General features: G+C 44.5%; 2 protein-coding genes across 9 annotated transcripts in view; one reads left to right on the top strand and one right to left on the bottom strand.

The window, feature by feature from the left end:
* The window catches only part of LOC139584203 (tight junction protein ZO-1-like), a 284,921-nt gene extending 261,213 nt beyond the window's left edge, over nucleotides 1-23,708 (bottom strand). For all 8 annotated transcript variants that reach the window (XM_071415765.1, XM_071415767.1, XM_071415768.1 and 5 more), the window contains exon 1: nucleotides 23,162-23,708. In XM_071415765.1, coding sequence (XP_071271866.1) covers nucleotides 23,162-23,313 — 152 coding nt within the window. In that variant the 5' untranslated portion in view covers nucleotides 23,314-23,708. The remainder of the gene's footprint in view (nucleotides 1-23,161) is intronic.
* Nucleotides 23,709-23,870: 162 nt separating this feature from the next.
* On the top strand, nucleotides 23,871-25,663 carry LOC139584109 (keratin-associated protein 16-1-like). The gene is made up of 2 exons (XM_071415617.1): nucleotides 23,871-23,891; nucleotides 23,987-25,663. The coding sequence occupies exons 1-2, from the start codon at nucleotides 23,871-23,873 to the stop codon at nucleotides 25,661-25,663; spliced, it is 1,698 nt and encodes a 565-aa protein (XP_071271718.1).
* Nucleotides 25,664-25,882: the final 219 nt, after the last annotated feature.

Here is a 25,882-nt window from a genome sequence, read left to right as displayed (position 1 = left end):
ACCCTGTTCATCCTAAATGGAACCCTGTGCATCCTAAATGGAACCCTTTTCATCCTAAATGGAACCCTGTGAATCCTAAATGGAACCCTGTTCATCCTAAATGGAACCCTGTTCATCCTAAATGGAACCCTGTTCATCCTAAATAGAACCCTGTTCATCCTAAATGGAACCCTGTTCATCCTAGATGGAACCCTGTGCATCCTAAATGGAACCCTGTTCATCCTAAATGGAACCCTGTTCATCCTAAATGGAACCCTGTTCATCCTAAATGGAACCCGGTGCATCCTAAATGGAACCCTGTTAATTCTAAATGGAACCCTGTTCATCCTAAATGGAACCCTGTGCATCCTAAATGGAACCCTGTGAATCCTAAATGGAACCATGTTCATTCTAAATGGAACCCTGTTAATCCTAAATGGAACCATGTTCATCCTAAATGGAACCCTGTGCATCCTAAATGGAACCCTGTTCATCCTAAATGGAACCCTGTGCATCCTAAATGGAACCCTGTTCATCCTAAATGGAACCCTGTGCATCCTAAATGGAACCCTGTTCATCCTAAATGGAACCCTGTGCATCCTAAATGGAACCCTGTTCATCCTAAATGGAACCCTGTTCATCCTAAATGGAACCCTGTTCATCCTAAATGGAACCCTGTTAATTCTAAATGGAACCCTGTGCATCCTAAATGGAACCCTGTTCATCCTAAATGGAACCCTGTTAATTCTAAATGGAACCCTGTTCATCCTAAATGGAACCCTGTTAATTCTAAATGGAACCTTGTGCATCCTAAATGGAACCTTGTGCATCCTAAATGGAACCCTGTTCATCCTAAATGGAACCCTGTGCATCCTAAATGGAACCCTGTTCATCCTAAATGGAACCCTGTTCATCCTAAATGGAACCCTGTGCATCGTAAACGGAACCCTGTTCATCCTAAATGGAACCCTGTTCATCCTAAATGGAACTCTGTTAATTCTAAATGGAACCCGGTGCATCCTAAATGGAACCCTGTGCATCCTAAATGGAACCCTGTTCATCCTAAATGGAACCCTGTTCATCCTAAATGGAACCCTGTTCATCCTAAATGGAACTCTGTTAATTCTAAATGGAACCCGGTGCATCCTAAATGGAACCCTGTTCATTCTAAATGGAACCCTGTTCATCCTAAATGGAACCCTGTTCATCCTAAATGGAACCCTGTTCATCCTAAATGGAACCCTGTTCATCCTAATTGGAACCCTGTTCATCCTAAATGGAACCCTGTTCATCCTAATTGGAACCCTGTTCATCCTAATTGGAACCCTGTTCATCCTAAATGGAACCCTGTTCATCCTAATTGGAACCCTGTTCATCCTAATTGGAACCCTGTTCATCCTAAATGGAACCCTGTTCATCCTAAATGGAACCCTGTTAATTCTAAATGGAACCCTGTGCATCTGAGATGGGGCGGCAGGGTAGCCTAGTGGTTAGAGTGTTGGATTAGTAACCGAAAGGTTGCAAGTTTGAATCCCCGAGTTGACAAGGCACAAATCTGTCTTTCTGCCCCCTGAACAAGGCAGTTAAACCCACTGTTCCCCGGTAGGCCGTCATTGAAAATAAGAATTTGTTCTTAACTGACTTGCCTAGTTAAATAAAGATTTTTTAAAAACAACCCTGTTCATCGTAAATGGTGTGTGTGGTGTGTGTGTGTAGTCCAGATACTGATAATGTAGTTCAGTACAGATGGTGGTAATCAGTACAGCAGGGTGGTAATGTAGTTCAGTACAGATGGTAGTAATCAGTACAGATGGTGGTAATGTAGATCAGTACAAATGGTGGTAATCAGTACAGCAGGGTGGTAATGTAGTTCAGTACAGATGGTAGTAATCAGTACAGATGGTGGTAATGTAGATCAGTACAGATGGTGGTAATCAGTACAGCAGGGTGGTAATGTAGTTCAGTACAGATGGTTGTAATCAGTACAGATGGTGGTAATCAGTACAGATGGTGGTAATGTAGATCAGTACAGATGGTGGTAATCAGTACAGCAGGGTGGTAATGTAGTTCAGTACAGATGGGGGTAATCAGTACAGATGGTGGTAATCAGTACAGATGGTGGTAATGTAGATCAGTACAGATGGTGGTAATGTAGTTCAGTACAGATGGTGGTAATCAGTACAGCAGGGTGGTAATGTAGTTCAGTACAGATGGTAGTAATCAGTACAGATGGTGGTAATGTAGATCAGTACAAATGGTGGTAATCAGTACAGCAGGGTGGTAATGTAGTTCAGTACAGATGGTAGTAATCAGTACAGATGGTGGTAATGTAGATCAGTACAGATGGTGGTAATCAGTACAGCAGGGTGGTAATGTAGTTCAGTACAGATGGTTGTAATCAGTACAGATGGTGGTAATCAGTACAGATGGTGGTAATGTAGATCAGTACAGATGGTGGTAATCAGTACAGCAGGGTGGTAATGTAGTTCAGTACAGATGGGGGTAATCAGTACAGATGGTGGTAATCAGTACAGATGGTGGTAATGTAGATCAGTACAGATGGTGGTAATGTAGTTCAGTACAGATGGGGGTAATCAGTACAGCAGGGTGGGAATGTAGTTCAGTACAGATGGTGGTAATCAGTACAGATGGTGGTAATGTAGATCAGTACAGATGGTGGTAATCAGTACAGATGGTGGTAATGTAGATCATGGAAGGGGTCAAGCAGATGCCTCATGCTGTTACAAAGAAAAGAGCCAGAAACAAGACATGCATAAATCACAACTCCCAATTCCCCTTGTCTCTGTTTCTCTCTCTCTCTCTTTCACTCTCATTCTCTGCCTGTGTGTGTGTGTGTGTGTGTGTGTGTGTGTGTGTGTGTGTGTGTGTGTGTGTGTGTGTGTGTGTGTGTGTGTGTGTGTGTGTGTGTGTGTGTGTGTGTGTGTGTGTGTGTGTGTGTGTGTGTAGTGTGTGTGTGTGTATGTGTGTGGTGAGTGTGTGTGTGTGTGTCCTGCAGAACCATCAGGTGTGATTAGCCGGGGCAGTAAGGGGTACTGCTTCATCAGCAAGTCAATATGTAATGTCCCGCTCCATCCCATCCAGCTGGGATAATTTCACATTTTACAAGTACCAGACTGCTGGAGGTTTGTCCACCCTCGTCTCCACGCACACACACACACACACACACACAACACAACACAACACAACACAACACAACACACACAACACACACACACACACACACAGCACATATTTGTGTACCCTTTTCATCTTGATAACCCAAACAGACTTGTGCTGGCTCAGGTAGTTTTCTTTCACATTGTCCTTTCAAGAATGGTGACAGCCACTATGAGAACCAGGCCAGCACTCTGCTCAGCTCAACTAACCAGGCCAGCACTCTGCTCAGCTCAACTAACCAGGCCAGCACTCTGCTCAGCTCAACTAACCAGGCCAGCACTCTGCTCAGCTCAACTAACCAGGCCAGCACTCTGCTCAGCTCAACTAACCAGGCCAGCACTCTGCTCTGCTCAACTAACCAGGACAATACTGCTCTGCTCAGCTCAACTAACCAGGCCAGCACTCTGCTCAGCTCAACTAACCAGGCCAGCACTCTGCTCTGCTCAACTAACCAGGCCAGCACTCTGCTCAGCTCAACTAACCAGGCCAGCACTCTGCTCTGCTCAACTAACCAGGCCAGCACTCTGCTCTGCTCAACTAACCAGGCCAGCACTCTGCTCTGCTCAACTAACCAGGCCAGCACTCTGCTCAGCTCAACTAACCAGGCCAGCACTCTGCTCAGCTCAACTAACCAGGCCAGCACTCTGCTCTGCTCAACTAACCAGGCCAGCACTCTGCTCTGCTCAACTAACCAGGCCAGCACTCTGCTCAGCTCAACTAACCAGGCCAGCACTCTGCTCAGCTCAACTAACCAGGCCAGCACTCTGCTCAGCTCAACTAGCCAGGACAATACTGTTCTGCTCTGCTCAACTAACCAGGACAGTACTGCTCTGCTCTGCTCAACTAACCAGGACAATACTGCTCTGCTCTGCTCAACTAACCAGGACAATACTGCTCTGCTCTGCTCAACTAACCAGGACAGTACTGCTCTGCTCTGCTCAACTAACCAGGACAATACTGCTCTGCTCTGCTCAACTAACCAGGACAATACTGCTCTGCTCTGCTCAACTAACCAGGCCAGCACTCTGCTCTGCTCAACTAACCAGGACAATACTGCTCTGCTCTGCTCAACTAACCAGGCCAGCACTCTGCTCTGCTCAACTAACCAGGACAATACTGCTCTGCTCTGCTCAACTAACCAGGACAATACTGCTCTGCTCTGCTCAACTAACCAGGACAGTACTGCTCTGCTCTGCTCAACTAACCAGGACAGTACTGCTCTGCTCTGCTCAACTAACCAGGACAATACTGCTCTGCTCTGCTCAACTAACCAGGACAATACTGCTCTGCTCTGTGCCGATAATTGTGCTTGTGCATAAAGATTTCTGACACAATCTTGAACCTATAGCGCTACTGCCCAGCACTTAGACTGACCGTTGAATTTGGTTTGTTAAAATACAGCCTTTTAGTGTAAGAGCTGTTTTGAAAAGAATGCCTGAAATTTCAACCTGTTTTGGTGGGATGGAGCTTTGGCCTGCCTTGTGACATCACCAGCTGGTAAATTAGTTGATACACCAATAAGAAAGAGTTCCAAACCTCTCTACCAATAAAAGCTAGTTTTCAGTTTCCCCTTCCTCACTCAGACCACTCCCAGACAGTCCTAGCAACATTGAGAAATTGCTCTTTGCTAAGAAGCTATTTTTGTTTATTTTTGACTATATAAATTGAACCGTAAAGCTACCTAATTGTTACCCAGAAATGATTTGATATTGAGAAAAACGTGTCTGAATTGGCCGTGTAGCCCTTTACACTCGCACCCGTATAGGGGTTGAAAATGGCACTAATAAGAGCATAAATGGGACCCTCAGAGCCCAGGCTCTGTCCTTCACAGTGCTGTATGGGTTTATACTGACAGATGTTCTGGATTTGAGCACCTCGCGTGACAAGACGTTGCCCCCATCTCTTCCTGCTAATAGGGCAACTTTTTTTGCAAATGTTTTGTTGTCTGAGTGAGGGAAATGCTGTAAATTAAAAGGGATCAATGCATTTTGAAAGGTGAAACGTTGAGGAATATAATAAATCGATTTCACGTTATACAAGCAGAGCCAAACACCTGTGAATCTAAATGTGCACTTCACATTTCCCTATCATAAAACTCATTTCATGTACATTGTCAACGTTTATGATGATCACTATGTACAGTTACAAGATGACATGTCGTCACACCCCGGGTCGTTCTGAACAGAATGAGCCTATGTTTGTTTGTTGTGGAGAAGATCTGTGCCGTACACACACCTGAATGCACTCCAACACGACTCCAACACCATCAATAACTTTGCTGACAACACAATAGTGGTAGGACCTGATCGCCGACAACGATGAGACAGCCTATAGGGAGGAGGTCAGAGAACTGGCAGTGTGGTGCCAGGACAACATCTTCCTCAACGTGAGCAAGACAAAGGAGCTGATCGTGGATTACAGGAAATGTCGGGCCGAACAGGCCCCCATTAACCCCGACGTTAGTGGAGCAGGTCGAGAATTTAGAGTTCCTTGGTGTCCACATCACCAACGAACTATCATGGTCCAAACACACCAAGACAGTCGTGTAGAGGGCACGACAATGCCTTTTCCCCCTCAGGAGACTGAAAAGATTTGGCATGGGTCCCCAGATCCTCAAAAAGTTCTACAGCTGCACCATTGAGAGCATCCTGACCGGTTGCATCACCGCCTGGTATGGCAACTGCTCGGCATCTGACCGTAAGGCGCTACAGAGGGTAGTGCGTACGGCCCAGTACATCACTGGGGCCAAGCTTCCTGCCATCCTGGACCTATATACCAGGCTGTGTCAGAGGAAGGCCCAAAAAATTGTTAAAGACTCCAGTCACCCAAGTCATAGACTGTTTTCTCTGCTACCGCACGGCAAGCGGTACCGGAGAGCCAAGTGTAGGACCAAAAGGCTCCTTAACAGCTTCTACCCCCCCAGGCCATAAGACTCCTGAACAATTAATAAAATCGCCACCTGGACTATTTACCCCCCTCATTTGTTTTTACACTGCTGCTACTCGCTGTTTATTATCTATGCATAGTCACTTCACCCCCACCCTACATGTACAAATTACCTCAACTAAACCTGTACCCCTGCACACTGACTCGGTACCGGTACCCCCTGTATATAGCCTCATGAATGTTATTTTATTGTGTTACTTTTTATTCTTTTTTACTTTAGTTTATTTGGTAATTTTTTTTTTTTAACTCTTTCTTGAACTGCACTGTTGGTTTAAGGGCTTGTAAAGTAAACATTTCACGGTAAAGTCTACACTTGTTGTATTCAGCATTTTACGGTAAAGTCTACACTTGTTGTATTTGGCATTTTACGGTAAAGTCTACACTTGTTGTATTCGGCATTTTACGGTAAAGTCTACACTTGTTGTATTCGGCATTTTACGGTAAAGTCTACACTTGTTATATTCAGCATTTTACGGTAAAGTCTACACTTGTTGTATTCGGCATTTAACGGTAAAGTCTACACTTGTTGTATTCGGCATTTTACGGTAAAGTCTACACTTGTTGTATTCGGCATTTTACGGTAAAGTCTACACATGTTGTATTCTGCATTTTACGGTAAAGTCTACACTTGTTGTATTCTGCATTTTACGGTAAAGTCTACACTTGTTGTATTCTGCATTTTACGGTAAAGTCTACACTTGTTGTATTCAGCATTTTACAGTAAAGTCTACACTTGTTGTATTCTGCATTTTACGGTAAAGTCTACACTTGTTGTATTCGGCATTTCACGGTAAAGTCTACACTTGTTGTATTCTGCATTTTACGGTAAAGTCTACACTTGTTGTATTCGGCATTTTACGGTAAAGTCTACACTTGTTGTATTCGGCATTTTACGGTAAAGTCTACACTTGTTGTATTCGGCATTTTACGGTAAAGTCTACACTTGTTGTATTCTGCATTTTACGGTAAAGTCTACACTTGTTGTATTCGGCGCATGTTGACAAATAAAAGTTTTGATTTGATTTCACGTATCCTTTCTATACGCACCAAAATTACGATCTGTTTCTCTGAATTGCCTTTGTGAAAGATTAACACTGTAAGATTGTATTTTATAACTAGTCATGTCGGCAATAGAACAAGCTTTCAAATCATGCCCACCTGACCGTGATTGATATTTATAAACCGACCGTTTCTGGATAGCGTAGACGACAACAGTAATTGTGGTGACGGCGGGGAAGCAGGGCTGTGTTCCAAACTAAACAACTACCTGTGTGCTTGTCCTAGTTCCTCAACGGCACCGCTAGGAGAGCAAAACAAAACCAAAAAACACTGTATAGTTGAAGTCTCTTTGATTCATAAAAGTGCATTAGGAAGTGTGCACACTTTGGAGAGGTGTGTGACCACTCGGAGTCAACCAGGTAGACCTCTCACTCAAACCCTTGTCATGGTTTTGTCTTATGTTGTACCTACACCCCCCACATTTTCCAAGAATATTCTCATCGTGTTACAGAATGTTTCCAAATTATTTTCAGATTTCATTATCAACAAATTAAAAGTACAGTCAAATGTAAAATGAACATCAAATCAACAGTGTAATGTTTGATTCAGTCTTGTATTGTCACGCCCTCACCTGAGAGATCTGTTTTCTTTATATTTTCTTTTATATTTTTTTATATCTAAGAATATTACTCCTGCTTATTATGAAGAAAAAATACATCTGTTTAACTTTGGTGTAAACTAAAGGAGTGTGTTTTGAATTATTTTTGTTGTATTAATGCTATGTAATCTCTCCTCAGACTAATATTATTCTGTTTGTACCTTTGCCACTGTTCCACTCCTTGTGTGTTGCGTTGTCATGGTGTATTTGTTTGTTAGGGTGTGACTAGGGTGGATACGTTAGTTTTTGTATTGTCTAGAGGGTTTTGACTTGTCTAGGGGGTTTTGTATTGTCTATGGGTTTTTGTATTGTCTAGGGGTTTTGTATTGTCTAGGGGGTTTTGTATTGTCTAGGGGTTTTTGTATTGTCTAGGGGGTTTTGTATTGTCTAGAGGGTTTTGTATTGTCTAGGGGGTTTTGTATTGTCTAGGGGGTTTTGTATTGTCTAGGGTTTTGTATTGTCTAGGGGGTTTTGTATTGTCTAGGGTTTTGTATTGTCTAGGGGGTTTGTATTGTCTAGGGGTTTTGTATTGTCTAGGGGGTTTTGTATTTTCTAGGGTTTTGTATTGTCTAGGGGTTTTGTATTGTCTAGGGGTTTTGTATTGTCTAGGGGGTTTTGTATTGTCTAGGGTTTTGTATTGTCTAGGGGGTTTTGTATTGTCTAGGGGGTTTGTATTGTCTAGGGGGTTTTGTATTGTCTAGGAGGTTTTGTATTGTCTAGGGGGTTTTGTATTGTCTAGGGGGTTTTGTATTGTCTAGGGGTTTTGTATTGTCTAGGGGTTTTGTATTGTCTAGGGGGTTTTGTATTGTCTAGGGGGTTTTGTATTGTCTAGGGGGTTTTGTATTGTCTAGGGGGTTTTGTATTGTCTAGGGGGTTTTGTATTGTCTAGAGGGTTTTGTATTGTCTAGGGGTTTTGTATTGTCTAGAGGGTTTTGTATTGTCTAGGGGTTTTGTATTGTCTAGGGGGTTTTGTATTGTCTAGGGGTTTTGTATTGTCTAGGGGGTTTTGTATTGTCTAGGGGGTTTTGTATTGTCTAGGGGGTTTTGTATTGTCTAGGGGGTTTTGTATTGTCTAGAGGGTTTTGTATTGTCTAGGGGGTTTTGTATTGTCTAGGGGGTTTTGTATTGTCTAGAGGGTTTTGTATTGTCTAGGGGTTTTGTATTGTCTAGGGGGTTTTGTATTGTCTAGGGGTTTTGTATTGTCTAGAGGGTTTTGTATTGTCTAGGGGGTTTTGTATTGTCTAGGGGGTTTTGTATTGTCTAGGGGTTTTGTATTGTCTAGGGGTTTTGTATTGTCTAGGGGTTTTGTATTGTCTAGGGGTTTTGTATTGTCTAGGGGGTTTTGTATTGTCTATGGGTTTTGTATTGTCTAGGGGTTTTGTATTGTCTAGGGGTTTTGTATTGTCTATGGGTTTTTGTATTGTCTAGGGGTTTTGTATTGTCTATGGGTTTTTGTATTGTCTAGGGGTTTTGTATTGTCTATGGGTTTTTGTATTGTCTAGGGGTTTTGTATTGTCTAGAGGGTTTTGTATTGTCTAGGGGTTTTGTATTGTCTAGGGGGTTTTGTATTGTCTAGGGGTTTTGTATTGTCTAGGGGTTTTGTATTGTCTAGGGGTTTTGTATTGTCTAGGGGTTTTGTATTGTCTAGGGGGTTTTGTATTGTCTATGGGTTTTGTATTGTCTAGGGGTTTTGTATTGTCTAGGGGTTTTGTATTGTCTAGGGGTTTTTGTATTGTCTAGGGGTTTTGTATTGTCTAGGGGTTTTGTATTGTCTAGGGGTTTTTGTATTGTCTAGGGGTTTTGTATTGTCTAGGGGGTTTTGTATTGTCTAGGGGTTTTTGTATTGTCTAGGGGGTTTTGTATTGTCTAGAGGGTTTTGTATTGTCTAGGGGGTTTTGTATTGTCTAGGGGGTTTTGTATTGTCTAGGGGTGTTGTATTGTCTAGAGGGTTTTGTATTGTCTAGGGGGTTTTGTATTGTCTAGGGGGTTTTGTATTGTCTAGAGGGTTTTGTATTGTCTAGGGGGTTTTGTATTGTCTAGGGGGTTTTGTATTGTCTAGGGGTTTTTGTATTGTCTAGGGGGTTTTGTGTTGTCTAGGGGTTTTGTATTGTCTAGGGTTTTGTAGGTCTAGGTGATTTGTATGTCTATGGTGGCCTGATATGGTTCCCAATCAGAGGCAGCTGTTTATCGTTGTCTCTGATTGGGGATCATATTTAGGTAGCCATTTTCCCTTTTGGTGTTTGTGGGTTCTTGTCTATGTGTAGTTGCCTGTCAGCACTTGGTTTGTATAGCGTCACGTTTTGTTATTTTGGTTAGTTTGCTCAGTGTTCATTCTTAATATATTAAAGAATGTACGCATACCACGGCGCGCCTAGGTCCGATTCATACGACATACGTGACATGTATCAAGTGAACAGTTGCGTTTTCCTATAATATCCAAACTGTTCCCTTTCAATTGTTACCATGGTTATGCATTTCATATTTCTTCTGTATTAAACATTTCAATTTAGCCTTACCGTATAGTCAATTTCCTAGGAAAGTAAAGGGTTATTAAGGTGTGGGAGTGTACTCTGTCGACATGTCCAGGTAGAGCAGCCAGAGATCTGAGGCAGTGCTTGGATTGGACCGGTGTTGTTTAACAGACAGAGGGATGGATCAGACATACAGAAATGGCAAATAAACACATGAAACCATGTATAAGCAGTGTATAAAACGTTCGCGGTTTTCCCCGTCAAAAAATGGAGCTACTTTAAAAACGATGTCCTGTGGGATTTTTTTTTCGCCGCGGGTTGTGGTTTTTTTGGGCTATTTCTACGTTGCACGGCGGCCGCCATGGTATTTCTCTTATATATATATTTATATATATATTTGTATGTCACTTTGACCTGCTGCTGACTGTCAGGCAGTGCTGAGTGAGTGGCGGGGAGGGCCGGAGGGGTGTGTGGTTGTGGAGAGACCACTACAATAGGAGAGCACTGCACGTTGTGACGACGTTTTTACCAGTTGTTGGTAGGCTATTATGATTGTCATTATAGAGACTTCTGTTTCCAACCTTGTTTCCATAAAACATACTAATACACTAGAACTGCTGCACATCAATAAATAATGGAGACAAAATACTGGGAAAATGACTTTGGGCGCACTAGTGCGCATTACGTAACGTTCGGAGGTGGTTTAAACTGCATTCTAATGTGGACTGCTTATTAAAGAAAACGGCATCGAGCGAAGTGCTTTATGCATCTTCTTGGGTCTCAGAGGCTGCCTCAGGGGACATTTTAGATGAAAGTTACGGAAATTCAAAAGGCACTCGCACATCTGAGCAATCTTATTTGCAGGTGCCTGGCAACAATTGAACAAGATGAAGGAAAAAGGAAACCGCTCACTGCTCTTGATAGTATCACCGATATTTAATAAGCTTTACGTATCGGCCACACGGCCTTCGTCAGAGCTTTAACTCGGACGAGCTTTAACTCTGACGAAGGCCGTGTGGCCGATACGTAAAGCTCATTAAATATCGGGGATACTATCAAGAGCAGTGTGCGGTTTCCTTTTTCCTTCAGATGAAAGTTACGGAACTCCCTTGTGCGGTTTGTTTTACAGGGAAAAGTCCGCAATGAAACTGACATTGGGGTAAATGTAGAGAATTATACATTTGCCTCTGTTGGCCATCAAGTAGCCTATTCATTTGTATGCCATTGTAGACTACCATTTGATACGTATAAATATGTTGAAATGACGATATCAATGGAGTCGTTGCAAATCCATTTGTGCCGCTTGTGTAGCCTATAGGAACTGGCAAACCAATTGAATACATAGCCTGTAACTCCAGTTTATTGTTGTTTTAGCCTTGTGTTATTATGAACGCGTTAGATTGACGGTAACAGTAGTCAAGACTAGGCTACAGGTCAAATAAATTACCCAGAAAATTAACACTGGCTGTTGTTGACACGCATATTCAGTTCATATACATATTATTAATATTTAATTCAGTGATTTAAATGAGGAGCCCCATCCTCAGTAGTCTATTCCAGCAGACTATTGGGGAAACGGAAGCACTTCTTATTGCGAAATCGCCTCGCTATTCATGTTGAATAAATTAGTGTTAATTTAACTAAGCTAGCTGCTAAATTGTTCAGTTCACGTCTTGTCTAAATCTTGTCTAGGCTACTGTAGTCTATCTGAAATTAGATGTAGACCTATCAGGGGCTATAGGCTACCTGCCTTTAGCTAAGCAAACTATGGAAAAAATGTAATTAAATTCATAAACCCAGATTTTAGTCTCTTGCCTATTGAAATGACAAGTCAATCTCGCAAATGGGCCACTTATAACGGTTTTGTATTTCTTAACATCTGGCACATAATAACAGAACAATTGCCAGAAAAATAGCCTAACATTCATTTGTTTAAGTTTATCTAAGTGTTTCTTGCTCAGAGACTTCGAGATCCTCTGTCCAACTTTCATCACTCAATACTCTCCAGTCGGGAATTTTATCTGTAGTTATGCACATGCGCAAAGGGGATTTATTTACAATTATAAACCTGGTTCGAGCCCTCAATGCTGATTTGTCTGAAATCCGTGGTATATCAGATCGTATACCATGGGGTATGACAGAACATTACTTTTTACTGTTCTGATTGGTAACCAGTTTATAACAGCAATAAGACACCTCGGGGGTTTGTGGTATATGGCCAATATACTACGGCTAACGGCTGTATCCAGGCACTCCGCGTTGCGTCGTGCTTAAGAACAGCCCTTAGCCGTGGTATATTGGCCATATACCAAACCCCCTCGTGCCTTATTGCTTAAATCATAGCAGTCAAAGGAGTTTTAATCAAAATCCAATGGTGGTAAATGATCTGGCGAGTTTAATCAGGGAAAATTAAATGTTATATATTTTATATTATGTCATGTCATAGCTCGCAATAATTATTATTTTGAGGAAACCCGAATTTAGCTTCTAGCGTCGTTACAAGTTACTATTAAATTCCTTCTTAATTGTCTCGTTAACGTCGTGGGAAAAAAGGGTTAATTGTGTAAATATGTCAACTCCTCTAATGCCGTGCAAAACATTTTTTTCCCTGCTAGTTTTCAGGCCTTTTGGGCAGGTTTTGAGTGGTCATTGGGTTAGACATTTTTAACTTGTCCTGACAACCCTGTGTATAAGGCACCGCAAGTTAATATGCACACATTGAACACCGTATAATGCAGACTCAACTAAACTCAATACAATCAGTACTGTAACTTAGTCTAATGTTTAATGTAGTCCCCAGAACCCAACAACCATGGGCAATGTATGTAGGAAAGTACTTTATATGTTTTGACATGTTTAACGTGTGTATTTTTACGATAATGATTCTAATTCTGCTTCAAAACAAATTTCCCCACCCAGGCATGCACACACCCAGGCACGCCCCACAAATATCTAAATTGTTTTTGGACACAAGTTTGTTTACATCCCTGTTAGTGAGCACTTCTCCTTTGCCAATATATCTAATCCACCTGACAGGTGTGGCATATCAAGAAGCTGATTAAACGGCATGTTTATTACACAGGTGCACCTTGTGCTGGGGACAATAAAAAAGCCAATCTAAAATGTGCACAACACAATGTCACAGGTGTTTCAAGTTTTGAGGGAGCGTGCAATTGGCATGCTGACTGCAGGAATGTCCACGAGAGCTGTCGCCAGAGAATTTAATGTTTCCCGTCTCTACCATAAACTGCCTCCAACGTTGATTTAGAGAATTTGTCAGTACGTCCAACCGGCCTCACAACCACGGACCACGTGTTACCACGCCAACCCAGGACCTCCACATCCAGCTTCTTTACTTGCGGGATCATCTGAGGTGGGGAAAAGCCCTATTGTGGGGAAAAACTAATTCTGATTGGCCAAGCCCTCCCAGGCCCAGCCAATCAGACATGGTTGCTCCCCTATCCAGTCATGTGAAATCCATAGATTAGGACCTAATGAATTTGATTTCTATTGACAGATTTCCTTACATGAACTGTAACTCAGTAAAATCTTAGAAAATTTTAAATTTTTTATTGTTCAGTGTATAATGCTCATCGCTCTAAACGCTGTCCTTTGATCTAGTCGACCATTTAACGTAGCCGCAGCGACCATGTAGTTCTGTATGTACTGCATCGTTACCGTTACTGTCTGCATGAAATGAATAATACATTCTGTTGCAATACCACCTTCACCCCCCGGTACTAGGGGATGATATTAACGATTTATACTACTAATTAGTCAGCGATTTATACTACTAATTAGTCAGCGATTTATACTACTAATTAGTCAGCGATTTATACTACTAATTAGTCAGCGATTTATACTACTAATTAGTCAGCGATTTATACTACTAATTAGTCAGCGATTTATACTACTAATTAGTCAGCGATTTATACTACTAATTAGTCAGCGATTTATACTACTAATTAGTCAGCGATTTATACTACTAATTAGTCAGCGATTTAACGAAAGGAAGACAACATCGCATCAAGCCTCTGAGCTTCTACCTTCCTAAAACATGTTATGAAACGTTTCACTCAGAGCTTCCCGAGCGGCAAGGAGCATCTCAGTGCAAGAGGTGTCACTACAGATACCCTGGTTTGAATCCAGGCTGTATCACATCCGGCTGTGATTGGGAGTCCCATGCTGGTGGGTTTGCAATTGGTCCAGCGTCGTCTGGGTGTGGCTGGGGGTGGCTGGGGGTAGGCCGTCATTGTATATAAGAATTTAACTGACTTGCCTAATTAAATAAAAGTTATATTTGTTAAATAAAAGTAATATTCCAGTGGATGTATCTAACATTTCCTGTGACTAAATTGCCTTAAAACCCACTTAACATTTTTAGTCGATTGTTTTGTAAGTGTTGGCAAGTTATTCAAAACGATGTATAATGACATTTATGGTGAGGTTGTTGAGGTTTATGGGGAGGTTGTTGAGGTTTTATGGTGAGGTTGTGGAGGTTTATGGTGAGGTTGTGGAGGTTTATGGGGAAGTTGTGGAGGTTTATGGGGAGGTTGTTGAGGTTTATGGGGAGGTTGTGGAGGTTTATGGGGAGGTTGTTGAGGTTGTTGAGGTTTATGGTGACGTTGTTGAGGTTTATGGGGAGGTTGTTGAGGTTTTATGGTGAGGTTGTGGAGGTTTATGGGGAGGTTGTTAGGGTTAATGGTGAGGTTGTTAGGGTTAATGGTGAGGTTGTTGAGGTTTATGGGGAGGTTGTTGAGGTTTATGGTGAGGTTGTTGAGGTTGTTGAGGTTTATGGGGAGGTTGTTGAGGTTTATGGGGAGGTTGTTGAGGTTTATGGGGAGGTTGTTGAGGTTGTTGAGATTTATGGTGAGGTTGTTGAGGTTGTTGAGGTTTATGGTGAGGTTGTTGCACCCCGTTAGGGACAACACCATTATACTTTACCTTACAAAAACAAGGCGATCGCAGCTCCGTGGCCAGACACTATCACCAACCAGGTGCTAAAACCACCTCTTCTTTCACCTTACAAAAATAAATCTGACAATGTGGACCAGACTGAATATATTTCAACCAACTGCCGTCAGTTTGACCTCAGTGACGGCGTAACCAATGGGCAGCGAAGAACACACTCTGATGCTATTGTTTATTTAGTAACAGATCTAATGACTTACAGGAAGGACATGTTTTTTTTTACAGTCAACCCCAAATGCAAGGCCATGTAGAACATACAGCCAACAGTACTTTCCAAACTGAGGGTCGGGACCCAGTGTTGGGCAGCAGTCAACTGGACAGAGGAAGTAGTGTTTTATTCTGCTTATTAAGACCCACAAGAAACTTTTATTTAAGGTCACAGAACAGCACAACTACAGTGGTAGTTAACCTGTATCATTAGGTTGGGAGGTACAGTACTACAGTGTTCCTCTCCTCTCTGTCCCAGATCCCCCTGTTCCTCTCCTCTCTGTCCCAGATCCCCCTGTTCCTCTCCTCTCTGTCCCAGATCCCTCTGTTCCTCTCCTCTCCTCTCTGTCCCAGATCCCCCTGTTCCTCTCCTCTCCTCTCTGTCCCAGATCCCCCTGTTCCTCTCCTCTCCTCTCTGTCCCAGATCCCCCTGTTCCTCTCCTCTCTGTCCCAGATCCCCCTGTTCCTCTCCTCTCTGTCCCAGATCTCCCTGTTCCTCTCCTCTCTGTCCCAGATCTCCCTGTTCCTCTCCTCTCTGTCCCAGATCCACCTGTTCCTCTCCTCTCTGTCCCAGATCCCCCTGTTCCTCTCCTCTCTGTCCCAGATCCCCCTGTTCCTCTCCTCTCTGTCCCAGATCCCCCTGTTCCTCTCCTCTCTGTCCCAGATCTCCCTGTTCCTATCCTCTCTGTCCCAGATCTCCCTGTTCCTCTCCTCTCCTCTCTGTCCCAGATCCCCCTGTTCCTCTCCTCGCCTCTCTGTCCTAGATCTCCCTGTTCCTCTCCTCTCCTCTCTGTCCCAGATCCCCCTGTTCCTCTCATCTCTGTCCCAGATCTCCCTGTTCCTCTCCTCTCCTCTCTGTCCCAGATCCCCCTGTTCCTCTCCTCGCCTCTCTGTCCTAGATCTCCCTGTTCCTCTCCTCTCCTCTCTGTCCCAGATCCCCCTGTTCCTCTCGTCTCTGTCCCAGATCCCCCTGTTCCTCTCCTCTCTGTCCCAGATCCCCCTGTTCCTCTCATCTCTGTCCCAGATCTCCCTGTTCCTCTCCTCTCTGTCCCAGATCCCCCTGTTCCTCTCCTCTCTGTCCCAGATCCCCCTGTTCCTCTCCTCTCTGTCCCAGATCCCCCTGTTCCTCTCCTCTCTGTCCCAGATCCCCCTGTTCCTCTCCTCTCTGTCCCAGATCCCCCTGTTCCTCTCCTCTCTGTCCCAGATCTCCCTGTTCCTCTCATCTCTGTCCCAGATCTCACTGTTCCTCTCCTCTCTGTCCCAGATCCCCCTGTTCCTCTCCTCTCTGTCCCAGATCTCCCCGTTCCTCTCCTCTCCTCTCTGTCCCAGATCCCCCTGTTCCTCTCCTCTCTGTCCCAGATCCCCCTGTTCCTCTCCTCTCTGTCCCAGATCCCCCTGTTCCTCTCCTCTCTGTCCCAGATCTCCCTGTTCCTCTCCTCTCCTCTCTGTCCCAGATCCCCCTGTTCCTCTCCTCTCTGTCCCAGATCCCCCTGTTCCTCTCCTCTCTGTCCCAGATCCACCTGTTCCTCTCCTCTCTGTCCCAGATCCCCCTGTTCCTCTCCTCTCTGTCCCAGATCCACCTGTTCCTCTCCTCTCTGTCCCAGATCCCCCTGTTCCTCTCCTCTCTGTCCCAGATCCCCCTGTTCCTCTCCTCTCCTTCTGTCCCAGATCTCCCTGTTCCTCTCCTCTCCTCTCTGTCCCAGATCCCCCTGTTCCTCTCCTCTCTGTCCCAGATCTCCCTGTTCCTCTCCTCTCCTCTCTGTCCCAGATCCCCCTGTTCCTCTCCTCTCTGTCCCAGATCTCCCTGTTCCTCTCCTCTCTGTCCCAGATCTCCCTGTTCCTCTCCTCTCTGTCCCAGATCCCCCTGTTCCTCTCCTCTCCTCTCTGTCCCAGATCCCCCTGTTCCTCTCCTCTCTGTCCCAGATCTCCCTGTTCCTCTTCTCTCCTCTCTGTCCCAGATCTCCCTGTTCCTCTCCTCTCTGTCCCAGATCTCCCTGTTCCTCTCCTCTCTGTCCCAGATCCCCCTGTTCCTCTCCTCTCCTCTCTGTCCCAGATCCACCTGTTCCTCTCCTCTCTGTCCCAGATCCCCCTGTTCCTCTCCTCTCTGTCCCAGATCCACCTGTTCCTCTCCTCTCCTTCTGTCCCAGATCTCCCTGTTCCTCTCCTCTCCTCTCTGTCCCAGATCCCCCTGTTCCTCTCCTCTCTGTCCCAGATCTCCCTGTTCCTCTCCTCTCCTTCTGTCCCAGATCTCCCTGTTCCTCTCCTCTCCTCTCTGTCCCAGATCCCCCTGTTCCTCTCCTCTCTGTCCCAGATCCCCCTGTTCCTCTCCTCTCCTCTCTGTCCCAGATCCCCCTGTTCCTCTCCTCTCCTCTCTGTCCCAGATCCACCTGTTCCTCTCCTCTCTGTCCCGGGGGAAGAATTAGGTTAATAAGGATATGCCTCAGGAATATGATTATCTAAACAGGCCTAGAGATAAAGAGCTGCTGCATATGGACTGACCCTTTACTGCTGGAGCTACAGCTGCAGGAGGAGCATCAGGTCCGTTGTAGTAATACTATTCATTCTTCTTCTCTGGTTATGGGTTATAGGGGATTTGTGCGTAGAAATAGAATTACTATAACAGACTTTCAGATAAAGAGCTGCTGCATATGATCAGAGAGCAACAGTAGTCTGACATGAGGGGGGGGGGGTCTGTTCTATATATTATATTTCTATGCCTGCCAGACCCCTGCTGTATGGGGATACAGGAGAGCAGTTGGTCCCGAATCTATCAACCTCCCCATAAACCTCAACAACCTCCCATCATAATACTGTGCATTCTAAAAGTATTCAGACCGCTTCACTTTTTCCACATTTTGTTACGTTACAGCCTTATGCTAAAATGGATTAAATAGTTATCCATTGATCATCCTTGATGTTTCTACAACTTGATTGGAGTCCACCTGTGGTAAATTCAATTGATTGGACATGATTGGAAAAGGTACACACCTGTCCATATAAGGTCCCACAGTTGACATGGCACGTCGGAGCAAAAACCAAAGCCATGAGGTCAGAGGAATTGTCCGTAAAGCTCCGAGACAGGATTGTGTCGAGGCACAGATCTGGGGAAGGGAACCAAAACATTTCTGCAGTGTTGAAGGTCCCCAAGAACACATTGGCCTCCATCATTCTTAAATGGAAGAAGTTTGGAACCACCAAGACTCTTCCTAGAGCTGGCCACCCGGCCAAACTGAGCAATCGGGGGAGAAGGGCCTTGGTCAGGGAGGTGACCAATAACCTGATGGTCACTCTGACAGAGCTCCAGAGTTCCTCTGTGGAGATGGGAGAACCTTCCAGAAGGACAACCATCTCTGCAGCACTCCACCAATCAGGCCTTTATGGTAGAGTGGCCAGACAGAAGTCCCTCCTCAGTAAAAGGCACATGACAGCCCACTTGGAGTTTGCCAACAGGCACTTAAAGGACTCTCAGACCATGAGAAACAATATCTCTGGTCTGATGGATGACAAGATTGAACTCTTTGGCCTGAATGCCAAGCGTCACGTCTGGAGGAAACCTGGCACCATCCCTACGGTGAAGCATGATGGTGACATCATCATGTTGTGGGGATGTTTTTCAGAATCGAGGCAAAGATGAACGGAGCAAAGTACAGAGAGATCCTTGATGAAAACCTGCTTCAGAGCTCTCAGGACCTCAGACTGGGGCGAAGATTCGCCTTCCAACAGGACAACGACCCTAAGCACACAGCCAAGACAACGCAGGAGTAGCTTCAGTCTTGGAATGTCCTTGAGTGGCCCAGCCAGAGCCCGGACTTCAACCCGATCTAACATCTCTGGAGAGACCTGAAAATAGCTGTGCAGCAACGCTCCCCATCCAACCTGACAGAGCTTGAGAGGATCTGCAGAGAAGAATGGGAGAAACACCCCAAATACAGGTGTGCCAAGCTTGTAGAGTCATACCCAAGAAGACTCGACTCTGTAATCGCTGCCAAAGGTGCTTCAACAAAGTACTGAGGAAAGGGTCTGAATACTTATGTAAATGAGAATATATATATATATATATTTTTTTATAAATTTGCTAAAAATTCTAAAAACCTTTTTTTTCCTTTGTCATTATGGGGTATTGTGTGTAGATTGATGATGGGGGGGGGAAAAAACAATTTAATCAATTTTAGAATAAGGCTGTAAAGTAACAAAATGTGTAAAAAGTCAAGGGGTCTGAATACTTTTCGAATGCACTGTATTTCCACCTTACAGATCTGCAAACGTTGAAGTGTTAGGTCCAACCGGACATGTAGGGATCAAATTGGGATCGTCCCTGCATGGTGGTTGGTCCCATAGACATAGAATTACTAGAATGGGAATCCCCATTCATTTGCCGTGATCTGAGGGGCCTTTCACCATGCTAGTAATTATATTTCTATGGTTGGTCCCTGCGTGGCTTGTGGTGACATCATCCCTCTCTAGTTATTGGAGTAGTGGTTAATGAATAAAAACAGAAATCCTACAATCGACAATCCCATTTTAAGTCAATGTTTCCCGTGAAGGCTGAACCACCAGTCATACAGTACCGTGGTTTTCTCTCTTCTCTCTTTCCCAACTCTAGTCATTCTATTTCTATGTGTTCTTGTACCATTAGATGAGTGGATGGTACTGGGTTTAAGAGACGTTTTGAGGAGGTTGAATAAGACCCGATGGTAACAGTACGACGTCGTACAAAGGACACCAAGGAGATACAGATCAGTCAGAACAGATCATATGTCCTAATATGGGAATTAGTACAGAATGTTACCAAGACAACAGTGTTGTGGTGTGGCAGATGTTAGTGTAACACAGGACATGAATGGACAGGGTAGAAGTCAGATGTTAGTGTAACACAGGACATGAATGGACAGGGTAGAAGTCAGAAAGGAAGGATGGTCTCTAATCCCTAATATGAATTAGTACAGAATGTTACCAAGACAACAGCGTTGTCGTGTGGCAGATGTTTGTCACACCCTGACCATAGTTTGCTTTGTATGTTTATATGTTTTGGTTGAATGGACAGGGTAGAAGTCAGAAAGGAAGGATGGTCTCTAATCCCTAATATGTGAATTAGTACAGAATGTTACCAAGACAAGAGCATTGTGGTGTGGCAGATGTTAGTGTAACACAGGACATGAATGGACAGGGTAGAAGTCAGAAAGGAAGGATGGTCTCTAATCCCTAATATGAATTAGTACAGAACATGAACAAGATCAGATAGCCATGTCGTCCCCTGTTAGACAGTCTTAGGCCGACATCATTTTCTCCTCTTTCACTCCAATTATATTCTAATCTATCAATTATATTCTAATCTATCAATTATATTCTAATCTATTCAATTATATTCTAATCTATTCAATTATAGTCTAATCTATTCAATTATATTCTAATCTATTCGATTATATTCAAATTTATTCAATTATATTAAATTCTATTGTAAATAACAATTTGTTCTTAATTGACCTGCCTGGGAAAATAAGGGTAAAATATACCTTTTTATAAAAAAAAAAATGTATATCCTAAACTATTCTGATCTGTTCTATTTGAAATGAGTGTTGATTTAAGTCTAACCCCAATGGGGCCATGCCTAAGTGTCCCGGCATTATCGGGTAGAAATAATCTTCCACTGTACGCCTTCGTTTGTCAGACAGAGACACACAACAACGGCAATGTGCTGAAGAGGCTATTGACTGACAACTAGCTGTCTTCTTTTCTTTTAAAACAGAATTGTAATCCTGTCGTAAGTAGAGAAACCCTTCTCCGTCCACAGCTCCTGTATGGACGACTGAGCTACTCTCTGCTTACTGTAAGACCCAGTGACAATTACAAGACAGATTGTTTTTCTGAGGTCAACAAGGTGAACAGCAAAGCTTCACAGGACAGGATTACTCATAAAGCGTCTCAGAGTAGGAGTGTTGATCTAGGATCAGGTCCCCTCCCCCCCCTGCCCTCTTCCCATATAATTTTATTAATTCTGATCTAAAAGGCTAAACAGATCCTAGATCAGCACTTATATTTTGAGACGCATTGATTGAAATGGATGGAAAGACACAAGAACACCCAGAGAATGAGAATGAATTAGAATGTTAATTCAGTAATTAGAATTAGAATGTTAATTCATTAATTAGAATTAGAATGTTAATTCAGTAATTAGAATTAGAATGTTAATTCATTAATTAGAATTAGAATGTTTCACGGAGATGAGAGGAAAGTCTGCATCCCAAATGACACCCTATTCCCTATGTAGTGCACTAGTTTTGACCAAGGCCCTATTCCCTATATAGTGCACTAGTTTTGACCAGAACCCTATTCCCTATATAGTGCACTAGTTTTGACCAAGGCCCTATTCTCTATGTAGTGCACTAGTTTTGACCAAGACCCTATTCCCTATATAGTACACTAGTTTTGACCAAGGCCCTATTCCCTATATAGTGCACTAGTTTTGACCAAGGCCCTATTCCCTATATAGTGCACTAGTTTTGACCAAGGCCCTATTCCCTATATATAGTGCACTAGTTTTGACCAAGGCCCTATTCCCTATATAGTGCACTAGTTTTGACCAAGGCCCTATTCCCTATATAGTGCACTAGTTTTGACCAAGGCCCTATTCCCTATATAGTGCACTAGTTTTGACCAAGGCCCTATTCCCTATATATAGTGCACTAGTTTTGACCAAGGCCCTATTCCCTATATAGTACACTAGTTTTGACCAAGGCCCTATTCCCTATATAGTGCACTAGTTTTGACCAAGGCCCTATTCCCTATATATAGTGCACTAGTTTTGACCAAGGCCCTATTCCCTATTATAGTGCACTAGTTTTGACCAAGGCCCTATTCCCTATATATAGTGCACTAGTCCCTCGGCTGCAATTCAGTTTAAAATGGAAAATAATAAAGAAAAACAGGAAAATACATTTTTCATGTTTTAAATGTTTATTAATGACCTACATTACTGTAGAGGGAGTTATTGGAGATTCAACATATGACTATGCAATTAGTTAGGATAATGAAAGTGTATGAGAAAGTAGGAGCAGTAGCAGAACAGTCAGTGAATTTAAAGAAGCATATTCAAGAAGCATGACGTTACAGAGGAGCAGACATAACAATGAGTATCCTATAATGCATTGAACAAACACACTCAACTTGGATAGCTTTATAAAGTATATTTTTTAAATGCAATAACCTGTCACCACCCCCCCCCTAGCGCACAAATTAATGCACGCACATATACACACACACGTACGCTGGAAGGCAGGCAAACACAGGGCATGCAGAGTTTACCTATAGCCTACAGCATATTGACTAGTCCTAGAGTTGTTGTAGCCTAATGATTGCAACATGGTGCAGAGAGAGAGGGAGAGAGACAGAGAGAGAGAGGGGGAGATAGAGAGAGAGAGAGAGAGGGCAGGCTGGCTACGCGGTAGTCACTGGACTTGCTTCTGAAATATATATCACAGTGAAACACAAACTGATAATCTTGCAGATGGAGTCTGCTCGACCTACCGTAGCTACCATATAACGGTTCTCTCTGTTTTCCTCTCCGACCATAACCCCTCTTATTATAAAAAGACGTGCCGGAGGCGACAGCTTGGCGCTTGGCGCCCCCGCTATAGAAGAATGCCTCTGATCAGACCATCAACCTGCACTGCCTGGCTGGCGGCATCCCATAATGATTCTGAATCATCCGCTGCAGCAGGCAGAAGAAGCAGCACTAAGTCATATTCATACTCACCACAACGATTTCCTGGGAGGGAGATGATGTTCTTTGTTGTAGGAGGTCACCCCCAGAGCCAGCTGCATAACAGTAATATATTTCTGGTAATTCACCATGGTATTGTCCACCGCTACTATGAATCCAACCCAAAGAAAAGCACAGGTAATCATATAGTAGTAGTAGTAGTTTATTCCCTGGCAGCGTCTGCCTTTACTGCGTCTTCCTTGTTCAGCATCATCTCAACGCCATTTCCAGTAGCGGTGAAGGACTGACAGGGGAAACAATCCCCGAGGAACTGAGAGAAAGGTGTCATGCCGCGACTAAGAGCCATGTCTAGAATGACAGTACCAAAACGACTTTCATCTTATCGTATTAGCGCTCAGAATAGATCGCCCAATCCATTCGATTTTTTGTTGTTGTTGTTGTTTGTCAGGATTTAAACATCATTTTATATTCTCCTTCTTTTCTCTCTTTCTCACTTTGCTGGAAAACAGTCTGTGAAAAACGGTCAGCGCTGCGGCGGTGGTTCAAGCGTCTGATCGATCGTGAGGTAGTGGGGAGTGTGTGTAGTCAGAGGCACAGGGAGAGCGAGTGGGAGAGAGGGAGGGAGGGAGGTGGGTGGGTTTGAGGATGTTCTCTTGTCGCATCTACTTATGGGGTCAAACATCGGAGATACTTTAAACCTTACTCCTTTCCATAAAGTTAAAGTACATTTTTTTCCCTCGTCATGGATTTTATGACTTTCCATGTAAGTAGTAGTCTGAACAAGATACAAATTTCGTAAGATTTGCAATCATTTGTGGTTGACATAGGCGAACCATTCATAAGAAGCCTACTTGTCAGTGCAGCACCTGCACTAAGCCAACCTGCACTAAGCCGACCTGCACTAAGCCGACCTGCACTAAGCCGACCTGCACTAAGCCGACCTGCACTAAGCCAACCTGCACTAAGCCGACCTGCACTAAGCCGACCTGCACTAAACCGACCTGCACTAAACCGACCTGCACTAAGCCGACCTGCACTAAGCCGACCTGCACTAAGCCGACCTGCACTAAACCGACCTGCACTAAGCCGACCTGCACTAAACCGACCTGCACTAAACCGACCTGCACTAAGCCGACCTGCACTAAGCCGACCTGCACTAAGCCGACCTGCACTAAGCCGACCTGCACTAAGCCGACCTGCACTAAGCCGACCTGCACTAAACCGACCTGCACTAAGCCGACCTGCACTAAGCCGACCTGCACTAAGCCGACCTGCACTAAGCCGACCTGCACTAAGCCGACCTGCACTAAACCGACCTGCACTAAACCGACCTGCACTAAGCCGACCTGCACTAAGCCGACCTGCACTAAGCCGACCTGCACTAAGCCGACCTGCACTAAACCGACCTGCACTAAGCCGACCTGCACTAAACCGACCTGCACTAAGCCGACCTGCACTAAACCGACCTGCACTAAGCCGACCTGCACTAAGCCGACCTGCACTAAGCCGACCTGCACTAAGCCGACCTGCACTAAGCCGACCTGCACTAAGCCGACCTGCACTAAACCGACCTGCACTAAGCCGACCTGCACTAAGCCGACCTGCACTAAACCGACCTGCACTAAGCCGACCTGCACTAAGCCGACCTGCACTAAACCGACCTGCACTAAGCCGACCTGCACTAAACCGACCTGCACTAAGCCGACCTGCACTAAGCCGACCTGCACTAAGCCGACCTGCACTAAGCCGACCTGCACTAAGCCGACCTGCACTAAACCGACCTGCACTAAACCGACCTGCACTAAGCCGACCTGCACTAAGCCGACCTGCACTAAGCCGACCTGCACTAAGCCGACCTGCACTAAGCCGACCTGCACTAAGCCGACCTGCACTAAGCCGACCTGCACTAAGCCGACCTGCACTAAGCCGACCTGCACTAAGCCGACCTGCACTAAGCCGACCTGCACTAAGCCGACCTGCACTAAGCCGACCTGCACTAAGCCGACCTGCACTAAACCGACCTGCACTAAGCCGACCTGCACTAAGCCGACCTGCACTAAGCCGACCTGCACTAAACCGACCTGCACTAAGCCGACCTGCACTAAACCGACCTGCACTAAGCCGACCTGCACTAAGCCGACCTGCACTAAGCCGACCTGCACTAAGCCGACCTGCACTAAGCCGACCTGCACTAAGCCGACCTGCACTAAGCCGACCTGCACTAAGCCGACCTGCACTAAGCCGACCTGCACTAAACCGACCTGCACTAAGCCGACCTGCACTAAACCGACCTGCACTAAGCCGACCTGCACTAAGCCGACCTGCACTAAGCCGACCTGCACTAAGCCGACCTGCACTAAGCCGACCTGCACTAAGCCGACCTGCACTAAGCCGACCTGCACTAAGCCGACCTGCACTAAACCGACCTGCACTAAGCCGACCTGCACTAAGCCGACCTGCACTAAGCTAATGGAAAGCTTCAACATCTATCTTCTCTTGGTCATTCCAAAGTCTGAAGCAGCACCACTGAAGTGAACAGTGACACAATCGGTGTTCCGGGTCTGTTTCAGCACCGCTGGACAGAGGACAGTGGCCAGGTGGAGGCAGCTAGATTACTTGCCACTGGGAAAGTCCCTATGGATAGACCCATAAGTGGTGCACTACTTTTGACCAGAGCCCTATAGAACCCTACTCCCTATCTAGTGTACGACTTTAGACCAAGACCTTATAGAACCCTATTCCCTATATAGTGCA

This window comes from Salvelinus alpinus, chromosome 9, assembly GCF_045679555.1.
Source record: "Salvelinus alpinus chromosome 9, SLU_Salpinus.1, whole genome shotgun sequence".
NCBI classification, from domain to species: Eukaryota; Metazoa; Chordata; class Actinopteri; order Salmoniformes; family Salmonidae; genus Salvelinus; species Salvelinus alpinus.
This window is presented reverse-complemented; position numbering and strand designations above follow the sequence as displayed.

What these genes read in the sequence shown, in the direction of transcription:
- LOC139584109 (XM_071415617.1), top strand. Translation starts at nt 23,871, where the DNA reads ATGGATTTTATGACTTTCCAT. An exon ending in TGGATTTTATGACTTTCCAT is followed by an intron (nt 23,892 to 23,986) that starts GTAAGTAGTAGT and finishes CCTACTTGTCAG; the next exon opens with TGCAGCACCTGCACTAAGCC.